The sequence below is a fragment of the Amblyomma americanum genome, chromosome 1 (genome assembly GCF_052857255.1).
Source record: "Amblyomma americanum isolate KBUSLIRL-KWMA chromosome 1, ASM5285725v1, whole genome shotgun sequence".
NCBI lineage: Eukaryota > Metazoa > Arthropoda > Arachnida > Ixodida > Ixodidae > Amblyomma > Amblyomma americanum.
Window position 1 is genome coordinate 66,475,758 of NC_135497.1, and position 26,299 is coordinate 66,502,056.

The following is a 26,299-nucleotide window of genomic DNA, read 5'->3' on the forward strand; positions in this document are numbered from 1 at the left end:
CCACTAGGAAACTTTCATGCTATGCTCGTAGTGGCGCTACAAAATGTACATTTTATTAATAAAATGTTCTTATTATAGTTACCTAAAGTTTTAACGTTGTATAAATAATAAATATTTTTTGACACACACATATTTATGTTTTATTTTTTTATGCGGTTGTATTTTTTATGGCTCATGTTGACTCATTGACTCGATTCACGATAGAAAAACACATCGCCGCGACGCATCAACACCACCAGCACGTCCGAGGGATCATCGGGGGGATAGGCAGGAGTGGCCGCTGATCAGTTCGGTGAATGGCGATGGACTATAAGTCCCATGCGATCTCGACGTTACTATGGTATTTGTCGCATCCTTTCCAGTTGTTTGTCACCTGCGCGTCCTCCGTGTTGCTCCTGCTGTTCTTTTTATCAGTAACAAACACCAGCCTTGGGATAAGAAAGCAGTACATACGGTGTCTCCTGAAACTGTTTGAGGTAAGTTTGCGGTGCGAAATTGTTTTCGTTCATATATGGCCACTATATTGTAGCTCTTGGCAGTTCCGAACCTTGCTGCTGTCCAGCCTGTTGCTCAGAGCGCTGCTTGATCCGTTCGCCGGTCGGCACACATTGACTTGGAGATGACATGTGCTTCGCCTATCGCCAGCCACCAACCTGTTTTGCTCAGCTAAGGTGCATATGAACTCGTCGTTACACTGCGCCAAGACACATTACAGTGGTATTTCTCGTGGTTTTCGTGCTTCTTGCATTTTCGTTATGCACTTCGTCCGCGCACATGGAATTGCCTCTATGTGGTGGAACTACGCAGCGTGCGAAATAATTATCCGATGAGAAACTATTTCTGGCACCTATACAGCTGCTTATACGTTGGCGGCTGTACTACATCAGCACTACTGGCCGACCTTAAAGGTGATGTAAACGGTGGTAATTCTGGTAGGCAAGCGAACTATTGTTAGGCGTTTTTTCGTTTGAGTTGCCGGGCACTCTACTAAACTGATCTTGAGTTCGTCTAACCTCTCAAAAGGAAGTGACACAGTGCTTGGGTTGCGCCGGCATCCGCTTAAGCGAATTGCGAGAGGCAAGGTTATACATAGTGGCTTTTCTGCGCTCAGTGATATTGTCGTACGATGCCCCGTACTACAGCTTATCAGCGAGTAGACTTGTCTGCTTTACGATTGTATCGGGGCTCGTCAGCTCAGTCTTGCGTCTGCGTGGAACAAGTTTGTTTCGTAATATCGCCGAGATGGGATGAAACTGGAATAAGCGGATAGTGCGCACCGTCCGGAAACGTTGACGGCTTTGGTCTCAGGTGTGTATTGTAAGGAAAAATAAAAATAAAATATATATATAAAAAAAAAACGGATTCCTCACTTCACTGAATACTGATGATATTTTGTTAAATCCTCTAATGTGCATGCAGCCTGAATTTTTCATATTATAGATTGCAGACCTACCTAGTACTTTTGCAAGTTTTTGAATTTGCTAATATCAACGAAGTTCTCTTCAGAATGTGTATGTGACATATACCAATGTTTTCTTCAGTGAATGTTGCAAGTCACATAAGCTGTGCTTGTCACTGATAACATAGCCTTTTGTACCAAACTAAGTTGGCTATAGCCTGACCTGGCATGTAAAGCAGCCTTTATAGGAATGGGAATCATTCTGTGAGCACAGCTGGCCCTACATTTCTAGTTGTGAACTTAAGATTTTTTAAAAGTTTTGACAGCGAAACATGTCTGCCTTGCATTAAGAGAGTAAAAGAAAGGACGCTGAAATGGCATTCACTGTAGAAACGTTTAGCTTTACATGTAAAAAGTTTATTATTGCATGCACAGAATTTAGCTTTGCATGTGCAAAACACTCGCTGTAGTACTGTTATGCCAGTGTCAGGCCAGGAGCTTAAGTTGCAGTCTTACACAGCTGTGCAACTATATATGTGACTGTTCTTGGTGTAAAGTAAAGAAAGGTAACAGCGTTCATTGTGTTGGTGGAAAAGCCCTCACGTCAGGAGGTAAGCTGAGCAATATTGCTTGTCACGATAACTGTTAGGCTGTATTCTTGTTGAACGTAGCATAATCAGAAGCAACTACTCTTGCTGCATTTCTCACTTATGCATTAGTATGGCAGTATTACAGTGTCAATATTTGGACATAAAAGTAAAACTGTGTACAGGCGAGGAAATCGCGCTAAGTGGTACAGAAAGACTTGAACACAGATGGATGAAGCGCATCCGGCTTTCCGGCTTGCGTGCGAGAGGACTGGGGTTCGAATCCCAGTGCCATGCGATTCTCCACCGGATTTTTAAAAAAAAGTGTTTCGATGGAATTGCATAACCAGGCATGGGGTGTGGCCTGATCATGGTGACGAGAGACAACGCACCTGGTGTAGTACTTGGCCACAATTTCGTATATGAATACACCAATTCAGGACAGGGTAAATGGAAGAGGCTTTTGTCCTGCAATGGATGCAGTCAGGCTGATGATGATGATGTGCAGTATGTGTGTAAAGGATGCTATTTGATGCTGTAAATTTGTATTTATGTGCAATTCTGTTTGCTTCAGTTTTTTTTTAATTTAATTTCTGGCACACATCATTTTTGCTGGTGTACTAACACTGTGCTGGCAATAAATGCAAGAAGTTTCAGTTCAGCTTATCTTGGAGTTGCCCTGTCTACCCAAAGTGTAGCATCTTCTTGAAAGGAAAACACAATGTTACTAGGAGGAAGGCAAGTTGTCACTAAACCCTTTTGTCAGTGGTATAGGCAATGCAATGCTTTGTGGGGTACTGATAAAGTGCCAAGATGAAAAATGGCCTTTCTGATTTACAAGCGCTGGGAGTGGCACATGTTCTGGCATGTATTCTGGCATGTACAGGTGCCCACAGATGTTTTCTGAACATGAAAAGTACAAAAAAACTTAATTTCTCAGCAGTTCCAGCATGCATCCACGAAATGACGGATAAACTCCGTACTTGCCTCTGCGAACAGCTCAATACACTACTCAATGCCAGGATGTGCCTCTACCTAGCAAGAAAATTCAGGCTTTTTGTAATTTCTAGGTCCTGAAAACTTTTGTGGGCACTTGTACAGGGCACATGAAAAGCTTCCAGACACAGGGTCTGCTTTTGAACAGCTTATTTTGGCACTTAAAATGCCTATATAGCTACCAAGGTTCTCTGAGATGAGAGCAATGCTTCTCCTACCCTCTATGGATATCTTTAGGTGTGGGGGTGTCATAAATGCCCCAGTGCACTACTCAAAAGCAGACCCTACGGCTTGGGAACTTTTGACAGGGGGTGTACATTGTAACGCAAAGGAGTGACCATGGTGCATGTTGTTCTCTCCCAGTTTGGTCTCAAAAATTAGGACATAGCAAATCATGTTCTGTGTTGCTTTCTCTTTTTCGTGCTACTACAGTATTGTTTGTTTGAGTGCCATGACTAGAAGCTTGGTGTAAAAAAAATATTTGGTGAATTCACTTTTGTTTGGGAGAATTGTTTGGGCTTGGATATTCGGCTTCATATGCATGTGATCCAGGAATTTATACCAAAAGATTAGGACTTAACCTGACAGCGTAGTGGTCCCTTCTTTGTGCATATGCCGTAATTCGTCATTGTTGTTTTTGCATGAGGGAGGGAAGTATTCTTAGGACTGCATGGTTTTAACGGTATGATTGAAACTTTGCTACATTGAAGAATGTGGAGATGCAACACTGGGAACTTTCTGTCCTTGCTTTCTGTGCAGTATGGCCGAATCAAGATTGAACGAGCAAACCAGCAAAGACTCATGCGAGAAGACAGTGCAGAGGACCTTAGAGCTTTAAATGTTGAACCAACGAATACTACAACTTCAGGTGAGAGGGTTACAGCTTTGCCTAACTGGTACTTACATGTCTTGTGCCATCTGCAGTGATCACGAGAGAAGATGTCATTGTTGGAGCTGAGCAGCCCATTATCGACATCCCACTCAAGGAATACCACTTGGGTGACATCACCTATTTCATCAAGAAAGGTGTTGAGGTGTGAGCTGACTTCCACCTGCAGCCAGTACATGTTCTAAAAACCTGTGCACTTTGTTGTCAGGCCATTATCGATGATGTGGTGACCAAGCGGTTTGCGACTGCTGAACTGCCTTCCTGGAATTTGCTGACAAGGACAAACAAGAACTACACATTTGTCAGGTTAGTTTTATGGTCATATTGTGTAAATGTCATTCCATTTTTGTTTCTTTGTCTGTACTTTATGAACTGTGCTCTGTTTATGTTTTCATGGCAAAAAGAAAAAAGCAAATGAGTGGCTTCATGGAGATAGCTGTGAACAGCATGAAGTCATTATTCTCATTGCTACTGCTGCAAAGTTATTGTCAATAGGGCATTGTGGTTTCTGAATGGAATTACTTAGTTCTGCATCTCCATTTTAATTGTGCTAATTATTCTAACTCTGTGATTCTTGAAAAGAGGACCACTTAGCATGTATGAAAGCTTCGGAAAGTTTGGGCCACTGCAAATTTGTGAAAATATCCTGCAGCTTTTTTATCTGGAGTGATCCTAAATCAGTAAGTTTTGCTTCACCACGAATGTCACAATGCTGAACCTTGTCACATTGATTGATGCTCGAAAGGTTCATGTACACATATTAGTCGCAGCCAAGAGTAAGACAGTCTGTTTACCTTATTGGCACTTTTGATAAAAATGTATGTAAACAGGACATAGTGCAGCACCTAAGGAGCAGCACCAGTTTCACTTAGTGTAATGCTAGAACCTTTCTGTAGTAAAGCAACTCGGACCAGCAAAAATCTTTACTATATCAGTTGTTGGTGATGGCATGGCTCTGACTATGCCCGCTGGCTGCTTACTAAGCACGAAATGTTGGTTTATAAAAGAAACAATCGGAAATACCTTAAATTCTGCTCTTATCGTCCCTTCATGTGATAATTATTTGTTTTGAGTTATCACATGGTATTAAGTTTTCAACTTCGTTTACATCTCTCGGAAGCATCGCATTTACATGAATACAACCTGGCTATAACAATAAAGCGAGTTTGATTCCATGTGCAAACCAAAGCTTTGTATGATCACGGCGTCTTCTTCTGTGGACTCAGCGTCATTTACGAGGCAGTGGTTAAGAAACCCGTTTTGCCTCACTGCCTCAAGGGGTTCGAAAAGTTGACTTCTCCTCGCGGCTTTCGCGCGTGGTGGTGAAGCCATCTCAACGAGCACCGTTTTATTGTATTCGGTATTTATTTGCCTCGCGATCCGAGACTTTTCGCGTGCCGCGATGTCATCATTTCGCGGGAAGTATATCGCCATGGCCAGACGATCTTTTACTATAGCCGTTTCCTCGAAAAAATCTTTACTATAGCAAAAAAAAAAAAATGTACAGTTGACTATGGAAGGCGAAATGGGACCGCAGCTTTGCTTTACTATATCCGAACTTTTACTTTAACCGAGTTTACTATAGCGAGTTTCTACTGTACTCCACAATGCAACTTTTCGGAATTTGTGCTTGTCTGGCCCGTTTATTCCGGACTGTTGTTTGGAGCCTTTCAATGAGTGCCAAAGCAGACACTACTGTGTTATTTGGGATCACTAACTTTCAGTTCCAATTGTCCTCAGACTTATTTTATGCGCACAGAAAGACGACACAAAAAGACAAGGTAGACAGGACGGAGCGCAAACTTTCAACTGTTTTATTCCAGAAAAAGTACATGACATTTATACCAAAAAGAATGGATAGTTATGTCTTTTTGTGTCGTCTTTCTGTGCGCATAAAAGAAGTCTGAGTATGAACCAACTAGCCCCACAACGTATATTACTGGAGTTCCAATTGTAACTGAAGTGTACCCTTTTGTTGCAGCTTTCGGTTGACAGTCATTTGGTGTATTGGTTGCCTGCTCCGTTACGTTATTCTGTTCCCGATGAGGTAAGTGGCTACATGCTAAATGAGGAATGACAGCATTTTTACATTGATTCATTTCTTGCATGTTGTTGCTTTAGAATGAAAGCATACTGTCTTGTCTTTTCTGATGCCAGTGACATTATTTGGAAAGAAAAGTATATTTTAATGAATGCTCTTGGATATGGGCTGTTTGTGCATCTTTGAAGATAAGTACATTGACTACTGATTCAGTGATAGTGCAGCAAGATAAGTGTCAGGCACAGTAGTGGTAACTTCACAGCTAGCCCTGCATATTCATCCTACTCAAATTTTACTTGACACCTACTGAGCGCAAATTCAAGCTACAGAATTTCGGAGTGTGTTCACAAGAAGGATGTCTAGCTGTCGCAGTTATGGAGCCCTTGCTGACTGCAAAAGGGGTTCTGACCCCAAGTAATTTTAATGTTGTGACAAATCTGAAAGACCTGTAATAAACATGTACCTCATCAAAATAAGTTGGGGTAATGTGTGGGTGAGTGGGTTGTCAATAGTGCAGTTTGATACAAAGGTATAATTTCTCAGTCATATGTAGTGTCGCATGGAGCCAAGGGAGGCTCAAAATTTAATGACGACAAACCAAGTAAGCTTATACCGCTGTCACACGGGCGCTGTAAAGGCCTTTGAGAATTGGGTCCTTGTGTTCAAAGGCGCATGGTGTGCATCTACACTGCGGAAGTGTTGCGCCTTTGTTACAAAGGGCCTTTGAGGTGACGATTGCCTTTGAGGCTCGAAGGAGTGGTCTTGTAGTAACTGCGAACGCAGCGCCGTACAGCGAAGAAAAGCAAAAGGAAAAAAAAGAAAATCTAAGCAGCTAACAATGTTTGAAAAAATCGTATAAATAAAAAAATGTGTATGGATTTGATTTTGAACATGTGCTCATATGTTCCCATCTCAAGACAATAAAAATGTGGCAGTAACAAGTTCCCATGATGGCTAGGACGATCAACTAAACCTGCTGCTGCTGTTGATGAGAGAAGCTGCTGGTAGTTCTTCAATGGAGGAAGTACGGTGAAGTGAATTTATAAGTTTAACGAGTGAATAAAATATGCCACTTCAGTTTTGAAAGTCTCAATTTCACCTCATGACGCTACACAAGGAGTGCCGAAGTCGAACGGCTTTTGTACCTTTGAGTTGTACCGTCCCTTTCAGGTCTTGCTCCTTTGGTGAAACAAGATGCATTTGGTGGAAAAGCCTTCGAGAACGGCTGTATGACAGGGGTATTAGTTGGATCTCAGCATTACTGCGTAGTATCATAGCCTTGTTCAATATGTGCTGGTGTGCCATCTGTTGCAAAAGTTTCCAGGCTGTTGCACCCGTAGTTGAAGTGCGAGCTCATGCATTGGAAAAACGGGTGCGGTAATTTTGTCTCTGGCATTTCAATATGAGGCCTGGGAACTCGTGGCAGATGGCCGTTCACATTTATTTTATTGTAAAAAGCATTCGCATTTATTTCACTTTAAAAGGTAGACAAGAATATTGATGTATGTTCCAGCACTTCTTTAGCTGCTGCAAGTTTTTGCAGGTGCATGTTTGTGGGCTTATCTCTGAACTTCACAGTTAGTAAAATTAAAGGACTTTTGTTGCTTCTTATTTTACCCCAGGGTGGCACTGACATGCATTGGCATGATATGGCTCATCTGCTGTACCGCTATACTGGGCTATTTTCCAGAGACCCGGTGAGTAAAGGAGTTGTTTTGTTTTCTTGCTAGCAGCTGTCAGGTTGATCACAATATTGTAGTTTGTGCCAAGTTATTGAAGTATGTCTTCAGTGTGCTCTGGTGCTATTGGAGCATGTGGTTTTACTATGCATTTTTAACTTATTTGGACATGTGGTGGCTTATGGGTGCCAGTGTATGGGATTAACCTGCCATGCTCTGATTTTACAAGGCTAATGTATGTCAACATTCAGAGCTGCAAAGCTGGACACAATTGGTGTTGTTTTGGCCATTGTGGCAATTTTTTCTCTTATTTATCTGCCCTGTATAAAATGTGAAGTCTGTATTTTGGTGCTGCTTTCAGGTTTAAGCGGTTCCTTTACTGGCATATCAGCTTGATCACCTTCCGAATTTTGTCACGGGCCGTATCAGCCATTGTTACCTACCATAACAGGTGAGCTTTCATTTATGTGGTCTGGTTTGTTGCATAAACAGTGATGGAAAAAAACTGAAGGATTTTCACTTTAGTTCTTGTGGTAAGGAGGCCAAATCACTGTATGCCAAGGCCATGTGGGGTGTGAGTGCCTTTTACTACAAAATTAGTATTGGTAACACGTGAGTTTTTGAAAGCATTTTAATGTGGAGGCCAATTAAAATAGTGAAATGTACATTCCATAGTATGGTTAATATGGGAAATTAGCTTTACTATCTCTGCATCCTTCCTTTGGGGTACTCTATGGTCTGTTCCCTGTAGTGACGTCTCTCATTGTAAGTGTTGAATATGCTCTTGACTCAGGATGCTTAACTAGTGCCATGTATGTTGGTCTCACAAAGGCTTTTGATTGATTAGTACCTGTCATACTAACAACTAAGCTGCCCTCAATAGGCACACTTATCTGTTGATCTGGCAATAGGCATCTTTAGAAGTAGTTTGTTTAGCAAGTAACAAGCTCTTTACATTTTTCAGACTGTGTCAGGCTTTGAAAACACCAACAAAGGCAGATCTGAGTGATCAGTTCTTGATCTTTTGTTTGTTATGTATAATTATCGGCTTCTAACTGCCTTGCGTATTAGGTCAATGGTTGAGGAAAACTCACCCTACCATCTGCTGGCTCCCTAGTCAGCTTGGTTGGCAGAGCAGTTTCTTAGGTGTGGCGGTGTTTCTTGGTGGGGGCCCTGGATCAGGGCAGCTCTCTTTAACTATGAAGGTTTGAAAAAGCTGCATAGCTTTCTGCTGCAGCCATTTTGAATATACCTTGACTTAACAGAACTGCTAGATTGGAAACTGCGTTAGAAATCCATGAGGAAACGCTGCACTCAACGAAACGGATGCATGCAGAAGGATGAAGAAGCAGCACACTAATGCAGTTAGTGTTGCTTCTTCTGAAGATCCTGAATGGAAAAAAGTAACGCCAACCTTTAAAGAATGCCGCCTGCCTCCTTCCCTGCACATTTCCTCGATGTTCGAACCTCCCATTGGTCAAGCGCCATAATGTGTTTTGTGCTTTTTTCTTGTTAGTTTTGTTGCTTCCTCCTTCCCCTCGGTGCCAAACAATGCGAGTGGCGCATGCAAGCATAGACTCGATACAATGTGATACGTAGTGCGATCATACCGGAGAGCACCTGCTACTTGAGCATCGCGTAGGAGGAGCCACGGTCGAAAAGGGAGCCAGTGAGTGGCAGCACAGGAGGTGGAGAGAGGAGATGGCATTACCTTTAGATTATTGAGGTGCTTTAGCGTCTTAGTTCCTCTGTGTGTGCCTGTTCATAGTGTTTCACCATGGATTCCCTTGCTTGCCTGAGAGATTGTGAACATCTTTCATAATGTGGTGGTACAGTAGAATCTCAATGATACGACTACGGATGATCTGAATTTCGGGATCATACGAATTTCGAAAGTGTCTTGGACGGTCTACACTGTACAGAATGCGTTACGATTCACGATTATACAAACAATTTTGCAAGACGGCGTGGATGATATGAATGCGACCAACCACCCGTGCACGCAAGCGAGCCCACGTAGAGGGGGAGAGGGTACCGGCTGCCACCGCTGTCCCTCTCTACCCCCACCTCCCTTTCGCCGGTTTCGACGGGTGCGCGCTACAATGCGTTGCCTGTAGCAACCCGACGAGTCAAGGTGAGTCACGTGCCTGACAGGGCTACGTCACCCACTTGCTGGCAGCTCATTGGCCTATCGAAAAAGTTGTCTTGTAGCTGCTGGGAGCTGACCGGGAGGCCGCTGCCGCTGGCTGCACCCGTCCATTTCCCTCGTTCGTTATTGTCGTGTGCGTTTCGCCGAGTGCAACATGGTCTGCTCAAACGTGACAAAGACGCAAGCTGCGCAAGCGTTCGCTGTTAACATGTCGCGGAAGTGGAGGGCTCTTTCTTTTAAGGAGAAGCTTGATATACTCAAGAAGGTCGACTAAAACCCAGCGAAGAAACATGTAGACTTGGCAAGAGAGTTAGGGCTGGCACCGTCAACGCTCTACACCATTGTTGGACAGCGAGACGTTATTTTGAAGAATGCTCAGAACTTCGGTGTCAACATGAAGTAGGCGAAGACGGTGATGTATGTTAAACTGGAAGAGGTCCTGCTGACATGGCTTCGCGAAGTCACAGCGGCCGGCGTCAACGTGGACGGCAAGGTACTGCGAGAAAAAGCTGACATCGCGCTTTCTCTTGGAATCTTAGGTTTCCAGGCTTCTGGAAGATGGCTGCACCGATTTAAAGAGAGGCACAGACTTGTGTACAGAGTAATCTCTGGGGAAGGAAAGAAAGGGGACGAGTCAGCTGTCGACGATTGGCTGAACACGCTGCCGGCTCTCATTTCGGAGTACGCGCCACGCGACATATTTAATGCCGACGAGGCAGCCTCTTCTTCAATCTGCAACCGGAGAGGACTTTGTGTGTGCGTGAAAGGCCAGGCATGCCAGGTTGGCCAGAAAAGCAAGGAACGAGTGACAGTGCTTTTTTGCTGCAACGCTGACGGCTCGGAGAAGCTGCAGCTTACAGCCATCGGCAAGTCCAAGCAGCTGAGGTGTCTCCGATTGGCAGGACGTTTGCCTGTTTTGTACAGAGGGAACCGAAAGGCCTGGACGACTGCAAATTCTATTCGTGAGTTCCTCACAAACGTGGACCGTAAAATGGCATCCAAAAATCAAAAGATTCTGCTTTTTGTCGACCAGTGTCCTGCCCACCCAAAGCAAATGACTTTCAACAACATCACAGTCAGGTTCCTGCCAGTGAACACTACCAGCCATCTGCAGCCACTAGACGCTGGAATCATTTGCAACGTTAAGCATCACTTCAAAGGACTTTAGTGAGGCGTCTTGTGGCGAAAATTGAGCGCAAAGATGTGAATTTGCGGATAAGTCTGTTAGATGCAATGCACTTCCTAGCCATGTCTTGGGACAATGTGACGGCAAGCACAATTTTGAATTGTTTTCGAAATGTAGATTTAACATGGGACCTGATGCGGCTTCGACGAGAGATAATCAAGAGCCCAGTGAGGATTTCACGTTTGAACGCTGAGACAGTCTCTCAACCCAAGCTTCAGCTCACGACTTCTTAACCGCGGACGACGACGTTGCTACGTGGGGGTTAAGAACCAAGGAAGAGTTAATCAATGAAGTAGGCGGAGGTGAACTCGAGGAGCCTGACAGCGATAGTGAAGATGCCGATGAGTCAGACCAGCCGCCATCACTGACAGAAACCTTTCACGCTCTTGTTGTCCTGCGCCGCACAATCGGTGCCAGCAATGTGAGCGGTGAAACTGCAGCACAGTTTTACGCGTTTCAGACGGGGATGGTCAGTGACATCGAGGGCAGGAAATTGCAGAATTGTATTACAGACTTTTTCGGCTGGTAGTAGTTAAGCATAATAAAGTTTTTGTTCATTTTCATGTTGAAGTTGGCTTGTTTTGGATCATATGAATTCGAGATGATACGAATATTTTGCGTGCTCCAGAGGAATTTGTATTATCGAGATTCTACTGTAGTACTATAGCTGCCACTGGTAGATCAATGGATTATTTGAACTAGAAGCTCAGCACTGAGATTAACATACTAGATTATATTGTCACCACATGGGTAAACAGTAACACTAATGTAAAGCAGTTTACAGCTTTCCATTCAAAGCAAAACTCTATCAAATGTGATCCCACTGTCAGTTTAAATATTTCATTCACAGTGTTAATCACAATGCTTTTCTTGTAGTAATTCTTGCCATTTAAGCATTGCTATCATGTCTCATTTCTAAAGCAGACATTGAATCGCTGATGTGATTGCGGTATTGGTCAGGACACACTGCATTTGTATTCACGCATCCATTGCAAGCCATCCCATGTGCTGCGTTCCATTTTTTAGTATGCAGCTCTTTCAAACGCTTGTATAACCAAACCATCAGCATGTTTGACATTTGGTCTGTAGCAACTCGTGTGGCTGGCTGTGGTGAAATGCCAAAAAGAACGAAGTATCCCCAGCACACGCTTGTGAAAACGTTCGGGACCCTGGCCAGGCCCGGAAGCTGCCGTTGCTGCTCCACTGCTATCTCCTCTCTGGCAGCCCTCAATAAATGTGGCCACAGTCGCCTGCCCGGGCAACCTGCACAGGTCCATTCTTTACAAGTGCACCTATGCTGCTTGAGCAATGGCAGATACTATTAGTCAGTAACAGCTTGATCATATTTAACTTTCAAATTGTAGTGCACATGTCACTAAACTATCAGTAGCCTTCCTGTGTGTTTTAGAAGTAAAAACTATAATAATATTGAACCAGCTAGGTTTGGGGCATGTACCATATAAATGCATGCAAGGGCCGCACCCGTGTATGGGCCGCACCCAAACTTTCCATGACCTACGCCCGAATAGCAGCTGTGGCCTCTGCGATCAGCTCCGGCTGCGAGCAACGGTCCGCTTGATCGCGGAGGCGACACATGCGCACAGGAGCTTCCAGATGCCGCCCACGGATGGCGCCTGAGGCCGCAGCTCATCATCATCATCGTCAACTTTTTCCTCCGCCACGAGCTCCCGCTATCCATATCGGCATCAGTATCACCAGAAAATTGGTTGAAGATTGGTTGAAAATTTGTCGTTGGGGAAAGGAAATGGCGCAGTATCTGTCTCACATCTTGGCGGACACCTGAACCGTGCCATAAGGGAAAGGATAAAGCAGGGACTGAGAGAAAGAAGGAAGAAAGAGGTGTCATAGTGGAGGGCTCCAGAATAATTTTGACCACCTGGGGATCTTTAACGTGCACTGACATCGCACAGCACACGGGCGCCTTTGCGTTTCGCCTCCATCGAAATTCGACCGCCGCGGCCGGGATCGAGCCTGTGTCTTTCTGGTCAGCAGCTGAGCGCCATAATCACTGAGCCTCTGCGGCGGTGCATCATTTCAGTGTGTTCTACCTCATGTTGCAGTTGACAACAGCACACATATGGCCCTTCTGTGCTGAATGAAAATGTGCATTACCTGTTAAGAAACTGCCGAGATGCCAAAGCTCACTGCACAAGGAAAGTATAGTAGTGCCATCTATTTGCAGAGAGGCTAAACATGCAGCACATGGAATGGGTTGGCCGAGAGGCTGCCTGCCTGCCTTCAAAAAATTAGAGGGGACACTTTTCTTAGTGATGGCATTTTTTCTTAAATAGCTTTCTTCTAAACTTTTTGTCATGCTATTTTTCTACCTATTAACACAGAAACCTTTTACTCTGAAGTGCTATGAAACCAGTGGTGTAAATCGCGGGGGGGGGGGGGGGGGGTTCTGACTCCCCCTTCGCTTAGGGTGGGAGGGACATATCATGCAAGCCCCCCTCCCCCCCCCCGGATATCCCGGTACTACTCGGGTGGGAAGGATTGATACGAGCAGCACATGCAGCGCAGTGAAGCCATGGGAGCGAGGAGGCTTCTTCTCTTCCACAGAATGGCTCAGCAGAATCAGATGTTCAAAAAACAGTGCTGTCAGAATTGCAATCTGCCAACCATCAAAGGACATGCCATGACTGCGTGTGATTCTGTTTAATTTAACCTCAAGCCCCTGCTTTTCTGGCATCCAGTCAATCCGTGATTGAGACAGCGATGTTAAAGGGTAGCCCTGCACGTGCGCGGGTTTGCACCGTGCAAACCCTCTAAGCATTCTTCAGGGTCTTTCTCTTGTTCGTACCTGGCGAACGCAATTACTAAAAAAAAAAGGAAATAAATAAAAAACATTGAGTCTGTCTACCGCCGTCGCTTTCAGTTTCTTAAAACTGCGGGTCCGATTAGAAAATTGGGACTGTCCCTTCCACCATCTCGGGCCTACGCCTCCTATGAGCGAAAAATAAAGGAACATGGAGACTGTGATTATATGCGAGAAAGCAGTGCTGTAGAAACAGCACAACCGCTGAACTAGGATGTTTAAATGGCATAACGCAGGCTTTAGATTCGAGGACAGCTGCAACACATAACTTTATACTCTGCGCTAGAGGTCTGCACGGGTCGGTATGTAGACTGGGCCCAGCCCTACTTGGTGCTACTTCGGTTCGGACTCTGAACTCGACCGCGGCCCGCGATCAATTTCTAATGGCTGGCCCGGCCTGGCACGGTGTTCATTTGGTCGTGCCTGTGCAGGCCTGTTCTCTTTTAACGACGAAACTTCGCTTTAAAAAAAAATAGAATTACAACAAGCTATAATCCAACATCTTTGTAACTGCTGAAAAAGTTGCAGAAAGCAAGAAGAGCAACACCGGCTTCATACTAGCGACGAGTGCCTACTCAAGCTGGGTGGAACCGGAAAAAATCTGGTTATAAAAAGCACACTGCATGCCATCCTTTTCAGTGGCTCGTGAGGCAATAGGAGAGAAATTTGTAATAACAATGGCTTTAGAGCAAGCGTAACCTGTTCGCCTCGTAAGCACACCACGGTGTTTAGCGTCGTAGTGTACTATGAACACAAGTCCAGCTTTGTTTACATGTCGAGGAGACTTCGTACAGCAGTAAGAAATATGGAATCGTATCGTTTTCAAATAAGGAGAGAGCTCCCCTTCAAACAGCGCTGGTAGCTTTATAAAGTCCAAACACTGTCCACATCCCAAATGAGGGATTTCCAACCCTACGGACCTCCTCTGCATGGGTTGCGCAAAGGTCCGAAAATACGAAGTGTCTTCATTAGTCAGCTTTTCGAAGTTCAGGAACGCTGGCGAAGATGCCATTCTACTCAAGAGGAGAGCATCCACAATTAACAATGCGGCACACTGTACCCCATTTAACTGTGCACATGGGGCATTATGCGTTATGGGCCTTTAGCTTGTAACGGCAGCAGCGGCCTTACGCAGCAGGAGCAGCACCAGCCATCAAAGATGATGACACCGAAGTGCGGTCGAATTGAGCTCGCTCCTCGTGCCGCTTTGGTGCCCTCTGCCTTTTGCCATCTTGTCTTCGATGCCCTCCACGCTCTGTCCCATCCCGAAATTCGCGCCACGCAGCATCTTCTCGCAAAATGTCACGTCTGGCCCGGCATCAACAAGGACGTGCCTGCCTAGGCCTGTGCCTGCCTGGCTTGCCAGCAGTCTAAAACTTGGCTACACATGACCTCTCCTTTCAGCTCGTTCCCTCTGCCGTAAGCCCGTTTTGACAACGTCCACATCGATAACTTGGGTCCTTGGCCACTTTTTGCTGGACAATCATATCTTCTTACTTGCGTCGATCGGTTCACTCGCTGGCCTGAAGCGTTCCCTCTGCCTGACGGCTCCAGTGACACCATCGCCAGAACCTTCGACGCCGGCTGGGTCTCTCGGTACGGGGTTCCCTCGACCATCACCACTGACCGTGGCGCCCAGTTTGAATCTTCACTTTTTAATAAACTTATGACTTTACTTGGAACTTCCTGAATTAGAACTACTGCTTACCATCCCATCGCCAACGGTTTGATCGAGTGCTTCCATCGTTCGCTAAAAACATCCTTCAAAACCCAACTCGACACCACCCACTAAATGGCCTTCCTACCACTGGTTCTGCTCAGCCTCCGTGCTACACTGAAACAAGATCTTCATTGCACTCCGGCAGAACTTGTCTTCGGCTCACCCCTGCGTGTTCCTGGTGAATTTTTCTAATCTATCGATTCGTCTACAAGTCCCGACCCTACCGATTACTTGACGCAGCTCCACTATTTTTGCCGCCATCTCAGAGCGCCACATCTCCGACGCCAGTCTCGACCATCTTTACATGTTCCATTCGAACTAGCGACTTGCACGCACGTCTTTGTTTGCTGAGACTCTGTCCGCAAGCCGCTTCAGCGCCCCTACGACGGCCCCTTCTGTGTACTGGAAAGTACACCGAAGTTCTTCGTTGTCGACATTCATGGGCGCACTGACACCGTTTCAATCGACCGCTTGAAGAGCCTTCACAGAGGATGCCCTGCCCACTGGACCTTCATGTGTGCTTTCTCTGCCCCAACCGGCCGGCTGCCCTCCACCGCCATCTCTCCCTGCCACTCCTCAGAAGCGGAAAGTGTCGTTCCGGCTCCCAGCTTGGGGGGGGCCTACTGTAGCAGCAGCAGCAGCAGCGGCCTTACGCAGCAGGAGCAGCACCAGCCGTCAAAGATGATGACACCGAAGTGCGGTCGAATTGAGCTCGCTCTTCGTGCCGCCGTCACGCGCCGTTTCGGCTCCCCGCCATCAGACGTTCTAGCACTTCAGCCAGTAAATCAACCATTTCCTTCATCGTGCCGGCCTCATACTGATTGGCGCGACAAGCTAGGGGATGTTTTGGAGCCTTTTCTCGTCGACTGACCAATTTGCTCCTCTGTATCACCTCCGCTCAGCTATAGGCTTCTGCTGATGGTGGCTTTTTCGGTACTTCAGACTATACCCGCATCTGGGACTTGGTAGGTCGTGGGGGGTGCTGGAGGTCTGTGTACCCCCCTGAAATTTGGGGGGATTTATGCCACTGTATGAGACCTACTTATGTGAGCACACTTATGTAGCGACAAGCATTTAAATTGTCAACATTATCCTTCTTATTACTGCATTTAATCTTTTTCATAAAGGACACCATTGTGTGTTGGAAGAAGCGATCAAGTAGTGTGTTACAGTAGCAGGCTAGGATTCGCTTCCTATTATTTTTTTATATTTTAGTGTTAGCGCAATAGCGTTAAGGGTCCCATTTAGCGTCAACCTCGACATCTTCGGCATGTTGAGAAAAGCAGGTGGCCCACCTGCCACCTAGGCCACATGACCGTGTGACGTCATCACAAGCTGCCCACCGTGGCAGGTGACAGTTAAATTAATGATTGGTCGTGAGAGGTCACTAGAGAAGTGCAACCTGGGTCTCACAAGCCCCACCAGTGACTTTAAGAGCCACCTGCCGGGGAAGTGGCACACCATTTAACCATTACACCGCTGCGCCAGGAGTGGTACAAGGCTGCCCCGCGATCTATGAATGTAAAGTAGAGAATGGCAAATTCCGCATATATAGGCATGTAGGCAGAACCCAGGCGATAGAGAAAGAGTACTGGCTTGAGAGGGATCCCTAATGATATCGCTTTATACTCTTAAGTGTAGGTTAAGCTTTATGTGATGATGACAGAAAGAACATTTTCCATGTCTGCAAAGTAATGGCTGCTGAAAGGACCCATTAATGCTATCGCATCACACCTTTAAGCCAGAGCTTAAGTGTTCCTTCAAGGTTTTATTATATGAATGTTTTTGTTACAAAGTATTTTTATTATAAAGGAGGCTTTCTGTACAAGTTAGCTGCACACAAGATACTAAGAGAGATTTTTTAAATCTGTTCTTTAAAAGTAACTGCTGGAGTGTTTACAGTATGCATTTTAAGGCTGCCGTGTTATGTGATGTTGAATTGCAAGGTGGCTTTTTCAGAGAAAACCGGGCGAAGCCTGGCGGCATATGTGTTGCAAACCACACTTCCCCAATTGACGTGGCCATGTTGGCAAGTGACAACTGTTATGCCTTGGTAAGGGAGTGAACGAGCAACCTCCAGGCGTTGGACATTAAATGAAATGTTGCTTTGTTGACAGGTGGGCCAGACCCAAGGTGGATTTATTGGCGTCATCCAGACAGCCCTCAACAAGGCGGCATCGCATATCTGGTTTGAGCGAGCAGAGATCAAGGACAGACAGGCAGTTGCCAAGCGGTGAGCCACGTATTGCTGATGAGTAGGGGTGTGCGAATATGTGAAATTTTCAAATAGAGAATTGATTATTCTTTTATTAGATTACCTGAACAAATAAAATAGTGTGTGTTCAAAATAATTCGAAATAATTTGAATCCGTTCTTAAGTTTTTAAATAGTTTTCGAGTAGCTGGAAGTTCGAATAGGGCACGTTGTGGTTTTTTTTTCAACAACAGTTTCAAAAAAGCTCACAGGACATTTACCACTGTGTAACGCAAGATTCAGTGATGTTTTGTGGTATACTGAGGTAAAGAATTTGAAAGCAACGTGCTTATATGTGTTGTTATATAGCACTCTGTTTAGTTTGTTCACACACTCATGCTTTGACTTGCGCTCCCTGCAGTCCGTCATTCCAGGTGTGCAGTGCCAGCACTGCTGAGCCTCTCCTAGATTGGCGCGTTTCACAGCAGCCGTTGTAGATGAACCGTGCTACATTCCTTCGCTTTTGCCATAGTCTTCTTCAGTGGCTACCATGTGGTGCTCATGGTAACCACCTGCGGGATACGCATTTCTGCGCTCTTTCTTACTATACCCTCCTGCTTCCACGGTAACTTTCCTCCTCCTCCTTCCACGATACTCGCCTCCGGGTTCCTGTGGCTGCCACACTTTGGTTACACTGACTACTACTACTACTACTGCTACTGCTGCTACTACTACTACTACGACAGCGACTTAATACCCATGGAATGGGCGCTTAACAGTCGTCGGTGTAGAACAGGTACCACTCCCTACGCCAGGTAGCATACTACCATGATTGGTATGTGTGGAAAGGAGGATTCAGCACAGTGACGCAGTCCATATGTGTGGTAGTGTTCATAGTGCTCATAAATGTGATCTTCAAGAATGGCTCGTTTGCCAGGGTTCAGCAAGGTTTAGACCTGCCCTGCTTTTATGGCCGATATGGGAGGCTATGGTTCTAACTCATTCCTCTCATCAGTGGATATTCGGCGCTAGTTTGCTGTCGTTATCAGTAGTGAAAGGTAGTTTTCCTATGCATATGGCATGACACTCATAGAGTTAATATACTGACTTTGTGTTGCGTGTCCCTTCCTCGAGATCAGTGTTGCATCTTTCGGTGACTACAGTTTTAACTTCATGACCTATAGCGCTTCTGTTAGCACCTTGCTGTTTCGCATAAGTATTCTTTTTGCGCAGATATTGGCACAATCAGCGAATAATTGGTTTATTAATGCCATGTTATTAGCCCACCCTTCATGTAAAGCCCTCACCTAAGGGCCCTTCAGGTGTCTGAAATAATAAACAAACAAATAAATAAATATGCGATTCATATTTGATTCGGAAGTAAAGCTAGCCTATTGGTATTCGACTGTTTCAAAAAGTGCTATTCGCACACTCCTATGGGTGAGCCCTTGTTTCATTAAAAGATCACCACATTTCCATCTTTGCTTTGCAGTCTTCGGGAGCACGTTGAAGATCCCACAAAGCTTCCGATCCTCATATTTCCTGAAGGTATGTGCATGCTTATTCACTCTTCTTTTTTTAATGCTTTTTTTGTCTTGACAGAAATGCTATCGCTGTGGATGACTATTTGTTCAAACCTCCCTACTTTATTGTGGGCCTTGATAGCATGTACTAAATGGTCTTCAGAACTCCCTTTTGTCTTGCTGCCTTGAGGACCAAGTACCCACCCATGAGTGTTGATTTTAAGGTGTAAGCCTAGCGGCACATTAGCAACGAAACCCTGCGTCGGCGTCCAGGAAGAGTGGTCCAAAAGATCCCCAATTATGTCATCAGCAAAGAAAAAAATTTATTCCGAAGGTACGGAGAATTGAACCAAAGACCTTCAAGCTGCATTTAATTCAGTGCTGGTTCGCGGCACCATTACTGCAAAAGTGCCGCTGGTGCCGGCACGATGCAGTGCGTCAGCAGTGGTGTCTGCACATGTGCAACTTTCTTGCACCTCCTTGCTAGTCTGATGCAACTCAAGAATGCAGCGGCTTTTCCCCGTCAAAAGACCCCCTTTCCAGCCAATGGTGTCGGCCGATTCTCATGACCCTGCTGGCATGACAAATGCAGGGAGCAGTACCACAGTGGAGCGAGGGATTTATCCCCGGCTATAGAGGGAAGGGGCTATCCCCTTTCATCTACCACTTTGCTTCGTCTCTCTAGCAGGTTCCTAAGAATCGGCCGACGCCATTGGCTGGAAGGGGGTCCTTTGACGGGGTATCTGACTATAGCTGGTTCTACGGTTCCGTGCACCACAGCGGCGCCATGACTGCACCCAGCTTAATCGAGGGTGGCTGTGCAGGGGGCGCTGTGAATCAAGGACTTGAGTGCAGCGCACCATGAACCGGTGCAGTTGGTGCAGTGAACCGCAGCTGAATCGAACGCAGCTTCAGACTACAAGGCGAGCATGCAACCCATAGGCCACAAGACCACTTTGCATTTTAGTGAATAAAGGTGAACCTGGTGTATGCGTTGCCTTACGACTGTATGCTAAGGAGCAGGTGTGTCGTTATAAAGGAAGGAAAAATATAAATTAAAAAATTAATGCTTTCACCTTGAAAGCATATAAGTAGTCTTAAGTGCCTTCCGTAATTTTTAATTAATGGCCTTCTGCACCAAGAATGGGGTGAGGGAGGTTTCCATTTTACTTCCTGAAATGTGAGCAGTTTAGTGTTTTTGGTGCACAAACTTCAGTCTGTGTGTGAGAACATTTGACGTTGCTGTTGTCCTAGCATTGTTGTGTCTGCCACGCACACTTCCTTGCTTGAGCAGTGCCTTTTCTGCTTAGTGTTAGGTGATGTGCGTGTTCTTGATAGGTATGAACAGAAAGTGCAGCAACAACTGAGTGTCAAAGTGCTCATCTGCTTACAATGTATGGATTAAAGTTTCACAGAAACAGTGCTAATAAGTAAATGGGAGTGGTTTTGCAAACTTAGAAACTGGTTTGAATGTTTGCTAACCATTACAAGAGGTTTTCTTACAAAGCTGTGTGGTGTCTCCAGAGCTTGCACTGTTATGTGTCAGCTCTGGTGCATTCTACATAAAGTATGGTTTATTTTACATGCAGTACTGCTATCAGTTCCTTTTTAGTTCCTTTTTAAAGGTGATTGCATTGAAGGAATGACATCAAAACCATAATATTGCAAAGTTTCACTGTAAGTAGCCACAGTAATCATTAATGCGATGTTACCAGTGACCCTGTTGGTCACTTAAACCATATTTGTGAAACCAATATGGTTAAACCATATTTCTTCAACTAAAGTTTCGACCTTATCTTTAGTAGTAAATTACATTTGTATTTGTTTCATATTACCTGCATGAGGTGTGGTTCACTTAATAATCAAACATTAATGTTTTTTGTCTCTTGTCTTTGCAACTGTAGAAAAGAGTGATTCAGAGGGTTTGAGGATTATCAAGATTAGCATACAGTAAATAATGTAATATAATGTAAGGGAAACGGAAACACTGTGAACTGGTTACGCTAGGCTGCAGATCACTATTTCAGTGTTTTATCCGTGAAAAAAGATAATTCTCTTGCTGAGAAAATCGCAAATTAAGTCCCATATTTCTCCTCCCATTTACACTACCATGAAATGTTGGGAATGTCCTGGGAGACTGAGAAAATGACAAAAAATTGAAGTTGCTTTATCCGCTGACCAGATGGGCCCTTTGTTACAGGCAGTACCAACAGATTTAGCTGTACTCTGCACCACCTTTCATGCTCTTTGCTGTCCCTACAAGACACGGTGCCCTCACTGTTCAGCACAAGTGAAAATGCCCCAGAGCACTTAAGCTTGACTTGCACTTCTGAAGTTGCTGCGCACAGTCATTGCAGAGGCCGAGTAGGCGACCTGCGGAATAAGCCATGTCTCGGCAGGACGCGTCGCACTGCTTTCATCCTATTGTGATACATAGTAGGTGGTGAACAATTCATTGTCAGGTACAGGTTGACACAAATTGCTAGGGGCACCTCTACGTCTCTTTTACACTTATATAATTTTCTGGGTCTTCCAAGCTCTGCTCTTGGTAAAAGTGATGTGCTGGCTACCTCAGGATTTTAATCTTTCAGTTTAGCTACATTTAGTGTTCCTCTTCAGTCTCTCATTATTTTCCACTCGCTTTACGTAGACCTCTTAGTACATTGGGACAAACAAATGTGAGTAGCATTTAAAGAATGCTATTCACATTGTGTTCTTCAAAAGATTTACGTGTGAGCGTGATTGTGGCTACATACATGTGGAGGTTTCTCAGTTTTACACTGGATAACAGGGACAAATGTGAATTCTGTTCACTAATGATGTGGAATTATGGCTCCTTCAGGCACGTGCATCAACAACACATCAGTGATGCAATTCAAGAAAGGCAGTTTTGAGGTTGGTGGCACCATCTACCCAGCTGCGATCAAGTATGACGCACGGTTTGGAGATGCCTTCTGGAACAGCAGCAAGCAGAACTATATTCACTATCTGGCTATGATGATGTCATCATGGGCCATTGTCTGTGATGTCTGGTATCTGCCGCCCATGCACAGAAGGGTTAGTAGAATTCATTGTCTGACTAAAGATAATACAGTCTATCAGGGATATATTGAACTCAAAGGGGGTTGTGAAATAGCGTGATATGTTGTTATTTAGATGTATGAAACTTGCAGAACGATAACCTTTCTGTAACCTAGGTGTGAGACTATGCTTTTGCATAGCAGTGCTTTTGCTAACAGTGCTTTTGCTGCAGTGGGGTGCCAGCCGCCAGCATTTTGGCAGTACGCAGCTCGCTGGGTGGTGTTAGGCCTGTCCAGTGGTGGAACTTGCAGCAGGCTCCTTTTAGCAGAAGAAATTGCAATTTGTTGCAGCAGTTTCAGGTTTTGTAGCAGGAAAAATGGTGTTTTGTTGCAGGCATTTTTCTTTTGTAGCAGAAAAAATTGCATTCTGTATCAAAATTTTGCCTGTTGCAGCGCATAAAGAAAGGAGATTGTAGCAAAATTTCTACTTTTGGAGCCAGCAAGTTCAGATCTTCACTGTGATCCAGAACAAAAAAAAAACCCTAAATCCAAATTTCGTCATCACAGCACTCTTAAAAAAAAAACTATAACGAGATAATTGAAAAAAAAAATTTGCTCGACTGCGCAGTTTTTATTCAAGGCGAAAAATAACTAGACATATCAAGAAAATCTGCACAAAATGCAAGAATGCTATCATTGAAATTAAAGCCTCCAGGTAGTATTCTTAATTTTCTGTAACCCATGTATGCCTGCAAAAAAAAAAAAAAAAATGATGGTCAATTTGCTTAGTTAGGCCCAATGTGAATTAAGTGTGCTAGCAGTTCTGTTTTCCATTTGCTTCCAGTGTTCAGATCCAGTGTTAATGGATGGCTGTTGTACAGAAGTGGTAATGGGTTAATGTCCATAAATCTGGAATTTGTCGTTTTCTCCATTCATAAATTCCTGGTAGTCTTCCCACCACTCCTGGCGCAGTGGTGATGCAACGGTAAAGCAATGTGCCTCTGCCCTTCCATGGCAGGTGCTGCGATCGGTGGGACTTGGGTTGCTTGGGTTGTGTTGAGACTTAGGTTGCTCGTCCCGAGCAGCCTCTCACGATTTAATTAGCTGCCGCCTGACACAGTGGGCGTGTGCGCTCAGACACACACATGCACGCGCACCCCTAACACCTGCTTAGCAACAAGCTGTTTCTATGCGTGCCGCACATCGCGGGGACCGAAAAGGGCAGGAGCACTGGCGCCTGTTCACTTATTTTATTAGCGCATTTGTTGCATTTACGGCCAACTGTCGGCTGCGTCGTGACGCGCTGGTGCTGCACTTCCGTCTTCTGGTCCACGAGAGTGGGGCGGCCGCAGCAGCTCTCGTAATGGCCGTCAGCGAATTTCTTTCATGCAAGGTCTACCACTGTCGCATGCGCACTTTGTACTGTGGTGGCAGTTGGCCATACAAAAAAAAACATTCAGTTTCCATGATAAGCACGAGCTTGTGGATGTGCTGTTTAGAAACGCCACAGTTTTTGACCACAAGTTCTGGGGAGCAGGAATATCCGTGATTTTTGGATATTTGTTCAGTACTTCCAATGAAAACGCATGGCACGACTCAAATCAGACAGCAGTTTCTATTCACAAACTATTCAAAATTTCAAATATTTTCCTACTCCTACTTTCTGTGACACAGTTGTAGAAGGAGTGCGCAGCCAACATTTAAAAGTGCAGGCTTCAGTTTCGGAGTCGCTCTCGCCAAAGCTTTACAATGATCTTTTGGTGCAGGTGTGCCACAGAAGTGAGCAAAGACTCGATTCTATAGCAGCATGTAGCATCATTTGCCGTTTGACGCAATCGGTGTAGCAGTTCCACCACTGCCTGTCCTGCTTCACATCGAACCTGCAGTGGGCAGAGATCTGGAGCTAGTTGCCGTCTATCAGAACATGTCTAATCTTATTACCAATACACTATAAATATAGTAATTGTTCATTAAAGTAAAGGCATGGTAGGTTTCCACGATGCCTTCAACAACAAGGATGGGCCAGGCAAGCCGCTGCTGGTGGTAGCATTTGCTCAGCTAGGTCAACTTCACTGCATCACAAATGGCGCTCCAAATGCTGGTTTCACCTCATTACAGCGATTTCGCATTTAAAATGGGCACACCAGACCAAAGGCTATGTTTAGGGATTAGGCTTTTTGGCTGAAACTGAAAAAAAAAAAAAGTGCGGAATTCATTTTTCGAGTTATGATTTTAACCAAAGAGGTCAGTATTTTTGGCATTAGTGCTACCGCTAGCTGGCTCTAGGGTAGGAGTCACACTCACTTTACATATTAAATTTTATAGTTCTTGCTTCTGTTTGTTAATGCATATAACTTGAAATGGGCAGCATCATAAAGGTGTACAAACAAGGAGCAATAAGCTGCATTGAAGAAGTTTGCGCATAGTATGTTTTAATTCTTCTAATTGTGCTCATGAACAGGACTCAGACGAAATGCTTTACGACTGACTATGAAGCAACTAGCTCAGCCCCACTGTGCTTTACATTAATGCCGTTCTAAATTGAAGTGTTTGTCAGAAATTTGATCTGAGTGTAAGCAGTTGGAGATTGGGGGGGGGCACTGCTCCCTCTGGAGATTGGGGGGCCACTGCCCCCTCTGGAGAAATGTTAGGGCTATTGCCCTCCCCCCTCTCCCGTTCCGGAGCCCCTAGTACCTACCAGCACTAAAAAGTGTTGACTCTCCTGTTCGTGCACCAACTGTGCAGCAGAAAAAGATAGTTTATGTAATGAATAGTGTGGTTTGATCAGAGTATTTTGTGACATTGGCAAGCACATGGCAATAGGAGAAATTTTTTTTACACACATTTCACAGCACACAGAATTTCAGATGCACCATAATGTACAAGCTTCTGGCCAGAGTAGGAGCTGTTATGAAATTATATGTATAATATAGTCCTGCACCCACTGAAGCAAGCACCTTTCATTTGTTATCTATAAATGTAGAAGGTAAAGATTTAAAGAATTAGTTTAAAAAATTTGTGGTTGGACACTTCTTGGTGTGAAGTGCAAGTATTTTGCCATAAGAATCATGCTGCTTTTTTTCCAGTTTTTCAGCGACTTATGTTGCAGTGCTTTTAACAGTTTTATGTTTTGCTTCACAAAATGCAGTCACAGGCTTATAATTCATACTTTGTACTGCTGAGCTGTGTAGTACAGAATTCTTGAAAATCCACTAGGTGGATTTTCAAGAATAGCTAGACAATTGTCTCCTGCCTATTGTGCTGGAAAGACACACTTCTTCACAAAATGCCAGAATTGTTTTATATGGGCTTAAGTGATGGGCATCTCAGGTGAACTTTGTAAAGAGTTCTTACACAAGAGTTTGTGCAGTTATATTTTCAGGTATGAAGCCACTTTTAAAAAGGAATATTTTTGATAAAATTAAATTTTTCAAATGTTTCATTAAAATGCTGGTTCATTCCTGAATCAGCTGCAACAAAAATTGTTTATAGTTCACACCGTTACAAAGATACAGCTAAACTTGGTAACTTCTGCGCATCTTGGAAAACCAAAACTAAAAGCTTTCCGTTGAAATAAAAACCCAGTGTTTTCATGAGCAGTGATTTTTTCTTGTTCATTTCTCAATTTAGACTGATGACCATTTATTGCCATATATGTCTATTTTTATTTGTATTTAACAACTACAACACTCACAAAAGGGGCTCAAGATGTTTGGAACACATTACATGGTTTCAGGATACCAACGCCGAAGTTTGATTTGTATGTGTCATTTCAACAATGGTCACAGAGGTACTCTTGACGGTTTAAGCACATTGGGATCAAGCCTGAGCTGTACACACAGAGAGCTTGCTTGAAAGGTGACCATCAGCATATATGGAAATCTTTTTGGTCAACTGATGATGCAGAAAACACAAGAAAGAAAAAAAGTGAGCTGCCACACGAGCAAAATCAAGGGAATGCAAGACTAGGGAGGAGCCGAGCTACAAATTTGATGGATTTCAACTGTCTTGGACATTGGTTTATAGCATTTGTAGTTATTCCTAGTCTTCTTTCTCGTTTTTCTTGAAACTCGCTATT

At 44.5% G+C, this 26,299-nt stretch overlaps 1 protein-coding gene across 1 annotated transcript in view; it reads left to right on the forward strand.

The window, feature by feature from the left end:
• Positions 1-204: 204 nt before the first annotated feature.
• Gpat4 (Glycerol-3-phosphate acyltransferase 4) overlaps positions 205-26,299 on the forward strand; it is a 34,263-nt gene continuing 8,168 nt past the window's right edge. The window contains exons 1-11 of the mRNA XM_077645770.1: positions 205-476; positions 3,742-3,850; positions 3,907-4,016; positions 4,080-4,177; positions 5,853-5,918; positions 7,535-7,609; positions 7,953-8,042; positions 17,445-17,538; positions 17,603-17,718; positions 19,171-19,226; positions 22,044-22,258. Of these exons, the coding sequence (XP_077501896.1) occupies positions 297-476; positions 3,742-3,850; positions 3,907-4,016; positions 4,080-4,177; positions 5,853-5,918; positions 7,535-7,609; positions 7,953-8,042; positions 17,445-17,538; positions 17,603-17,718; positions 19,171-19,226; positions 22,044-22,258 (1,209 nt within the window). The 5' untranslated portion in view covers positions 205-296. The remainder of the gene's footprint in view (positions 477-3,741; positions 3,851-3,906; positions 4,017-4,079; positions 4,178-5,852; positions 5,919-7,534; positions 7,610-7,952; positions 8,043-17,444; positions 17,539-17,602; positions 17,719-19,170; positions 19,227-22,043; positions 22,259-26,299) is intronic.